The following is a 3,506-nucleotide window of genomic DNA, read 5'->3' as shown; positions in this document are numbered from 1 at the left end:
ACCCTCCTTCCATTTATTGAGTAAAAGCAGGATATCTCAGATTGTATTAAAATGTACAAATCAGACATGACTCTGTATATGGGCATTACACTTTAATTAAAATGAACAGATCTTATTAGTTGTTCTTGCGGCTCCTTACTAGAGGACAAACAACTATTCTGTAAGATATGATGAAACAAATTAAACTTGTTGGGAGATTTTGTTTATTGAGCAAGAAATAGTAAATGAAAACAGCAAACACTTAAAAAAAGAGTTCAATCACTACGTGCAAATGTTCCTCAAATACCCTCCTGTGTTGTTATGACAGGTACCGAGCCCCAGAGGTTCTGCTGAAGTCGAACTCCTACAGCTCACCCATCGACATCTGGGCCGTGGGATGCATCATTGCGGAGCTGTACATACTCAGACCACTGTTCCCTGGCAACAGCGAGGTGGACGAGATCTTCAAGATCTGTCAGGTGCTGGGAACGCTGAAGAAGGTGAACCATTATAAATTATTGGTGACGCCCTCTCTGATTGGACCACTGTCACCGTTAAAAACACACCTTTACTCATTTTGTGAGACACAGATTGCAAATGTAGACGCACAAAAAACTCACAGAGGACTCAGTTGTTTCCTCTTGTTTTTCCACCACATCAGACGGACTGGCCTGAAGGCTACAACCTGGCCACCTCGATGAACTTCCGCTTCCCAAAGTGTGTCCCCACCAGCCTCAGATCCCTGATCCCCAACGCCAGCAACGAGGCCATCGCTCTGATGAAAGACATGCTGCAGTGGGACCCTGAGAAAAGACCAAGTGCTGCTCAGGTACATTCAAAACCTGGTTGGAATAAACACAAAATGTACAAAGATTAGAGTAAAGACAAACTAACTAATGTTGAGGTGACAGTGTTTGCAGAGTAACACAAGTCCTTTCAGTGAATGCTTTTATCCTGAGGACCTTTGAGTACCTTAAGTGCATCTATTTTTAGCCCAAGTGGGAATCAATCAGCTTACCTTGGCAGTTACTGTAATGCCAAACCTGGCATCTGGATGTACTACTGAGGCAGTGCACGTCCACGGACTTAATTCAATGTGAGACAGACACACATCTTTCTGAAAACTATATTTCAGCCTTTAACATTGTGGGAAATGTGAAGTGTTTGTCTCAATAGTCCTTTACAAGATATAGTAAACATGATATTCCATCATATGATCAAGAACTCGAGGCCTTGTTTCTACTTCTTGTCTACACTTTTATTTTGATGAGGCTCATGGTATCATATTTTATGTATATTTGTCCTATAATCAATATGTTCTCTGAATCTTGAACTAAATTAGATATTTTCCCTTTGTTTGTGTTCCAGGCTCTACGGTATCCATACTTCCATGTCGGCCAGGCGCTCGGTGCTCCTCTCAAGTACTTGGAGCAGCACAGGACTCAGACAAAGACGTCCGAGGCAGCCACAGAGACAGAGCCTCTGTCCCTCTGTAAGATGGACCTAGAACCTAGTAAGCCAAGTAAGACTCCGGCAGAGCTGCAGACCTGCGGCCAATCGCTCCACCAGCCCCTTCAGCAGATCTCCTTACCTCTGGACAACATGGAGCCAAGCTCAAAGCAAGCAATGCGTGTCACCACGCTGCCAGAGAGACAGCAGGAACCTCTCAGCCTGGTGAAAAAAAGGCAACCGATGAGCTGGCAGGCTGTAGGTATCACTCAGGTTCTACATGTCAGAATGGTACCAACTCTGGGCTTACAGAACTTTTTTTTTAATATGTTGTATGTTCATTTTAAAGCCTACAAGAGCAGCTCCCAGAGGAGCGGAAAATAGCACGACTGGAGTGAGGACAGGACGTCGACGATGGGGCCAGACGTCTTTCAAGTCCGTCGACAGCTGGGACGATAGTGAGGATGCAGACGCTGGAGTGTCCATCTCCAAAAAACCCACCATCAGCTCTCTGAAGGACAGGACGCTGGATGAGTCCAGCTGTCGGTTAGACCTTTTTATTTTCTTGTAAAAGATACGTTTTCATCACAGTTTTGTAAAAAAAAAAATATATATATATATACCATAATATGTTTTTGTCTAGATTTCCAGAGTCAAAGAATGATACAGAATCAAAGCTGCCGAGCAATAGTGGGCTGAACAGAGCTGACTCCACCGCCTTGTCTGCAAAGCAGCACTACCTCCGCCAGTCCAGATACCTGCCAGGTGAGAAACAAGGATCACATTTATGTTGCAAACAAACCCCTAATAACACAGAAAACTCTGAGACAAATTAAGAGATGAATGAAATAAGTTATAGACTTATGTTAGAATTAAAAGCAGCGAAAGAAGACAAAAGACCAACACAGACAATTTAAGTTAAATACTTAAATATCAGCATATCACATTAGTTAAAGGACCAGTGTGTAGTGTTGAGTTGCGTCTAGCTGTGTAGTTACCACACTTCACCCTTGCCTTCCCAGCTCAAAGGACCAACTAAGTTGATGAAAAATGCAAATGCCCCTATCTAGAGCCAGTGTTTGGCTTTTCCCCTCTGAGCTTCTGGGCGTCTGTAGATAAAAGTTTGTTTGTTTCAACAAACTCTAATCATGTACATATACTGTGCTTTTCACACACTATAGGTGCTATATCTAAATATGGCATTGTTCCATCAGACATGGGCAAATTGGTGTGTGGGTTCAGGTAGAGTGAGTTCATTCTGAGCTGTTTGTTCATTTCAGGCGTAAATCCAAAAAACAACTCCTCAGTGGGAAGCCAGGTGGTCGGCAGGAACCTGTGGGGCAGCTCGTGTTTAACCAGAGGACAGGGCCTGGAGTTCCCTCTGCATAAAGGTAAGACAGATGTCAGGACACAAGTTTATATGTAGTTTAGAGTCTGGATATTAGGAGTTTACTGTTTAAAAGAGAACATTAGTGCAAAAACAACAACATAAAAAGTAAAAAAAGTTTTTAAAAAGTTTTTCTTTGCCCAAAAATGTTAATAGAAATACTTTATTTGTTTCCCATCCTGTAGCTGTCCACTGATATAAAGGTTGCTCACTCAAACAGCAGTTATATTTTGTAATTCATCATAAATTGTAAAATAATTACATTTCAGAGGCAGATATTTAGATATTTTTACTCCACTACATTGATTTTAAAGCTTTGGTTACTTTACAGGTTCAGATTATTAAAAACAAAACTATACAGTAATTAAAGTTGGGTCTACCTCTAGCTGGATACTTAAAGTGACGTAAACATTAATGCATCAATAATTAGAATCCAATAATATACATTATTCTGAAATGAGCAATTCTACTTTTGATATTTTAAGTATATTTTGATGCTAATACATTTTGAATGCCTGACTTTATTCAAGGTATTTCTACTCTGTGGTACTTTAATTTAAGTAACATATGTTGATATATCACTGAGTAAGTTTTCTGATCTTTCTGACCTGATGCACCAAAACGAAATCCCATCTGATATTTCAAGCAGTAAAAGAATGCTTCTAACTATTTGAACACACGCTTTGACTCA

The 3,506-nt window shown here is 40.7% G+C and overlaps 1 protein-coding gene across 1 annotated transcript in view; it reads left to right on the top strand.

The window, feature by feature from the left end:
* The window catches only part of LOC118334744 (serine/threonine-protein kinase MAK-like), a 9,304-nt gene that overhangs the window by 4,145 nt on the left and 1,653 nt on the right, over positions 1 to 3,506 (top strand). Inside the window, exons 6-11 of the mRNA XM_035670798.1 lie at positions 308 to 479; positions 641 to 808; positions 1,348 to 1,686; positions 1,778 to 1,974; positions 2,072 to 2,193; positions 2,709 to 2,819. Of these exons, the coding sequence (XP_035526691.1) occupies positions 308 to 479; positions 641 to 808; positions 1,348 to 1,686; positions 1,778 to 1,974; positions 2,072 to 2,193; positions 2,709 to 2,819 (1,109 nt within the window). The remainder of the gene's footprint in view (positions 1 to 307; positions 480 to 640; positions 809 to 1,347; positions 1,687 to 1,777; positions 1,975 to 2,071; positions 2,194 to 2,708; positions 2,820 to 3,506) is intronic.

This window comes from Morone saxatilis, unplaced genomic scaffold (genome assembly GCF_004916995.1).
Source record: "Morone saxatilis isolate NCDOM2014 unplaced genomic scaffold, NCSU_SB_2.0 Contig23, whole genome shotgun sequence".
Classification (NCBI taxonomy): domain Eukaryota; kingdom Metazoa; phylum Chordata; class Actinopteri; family Moronidae; genus Morone; species Morone saxatilis.
This window is presented reverse-complemented; position numbering and strand designations above follow the sequence as displayed.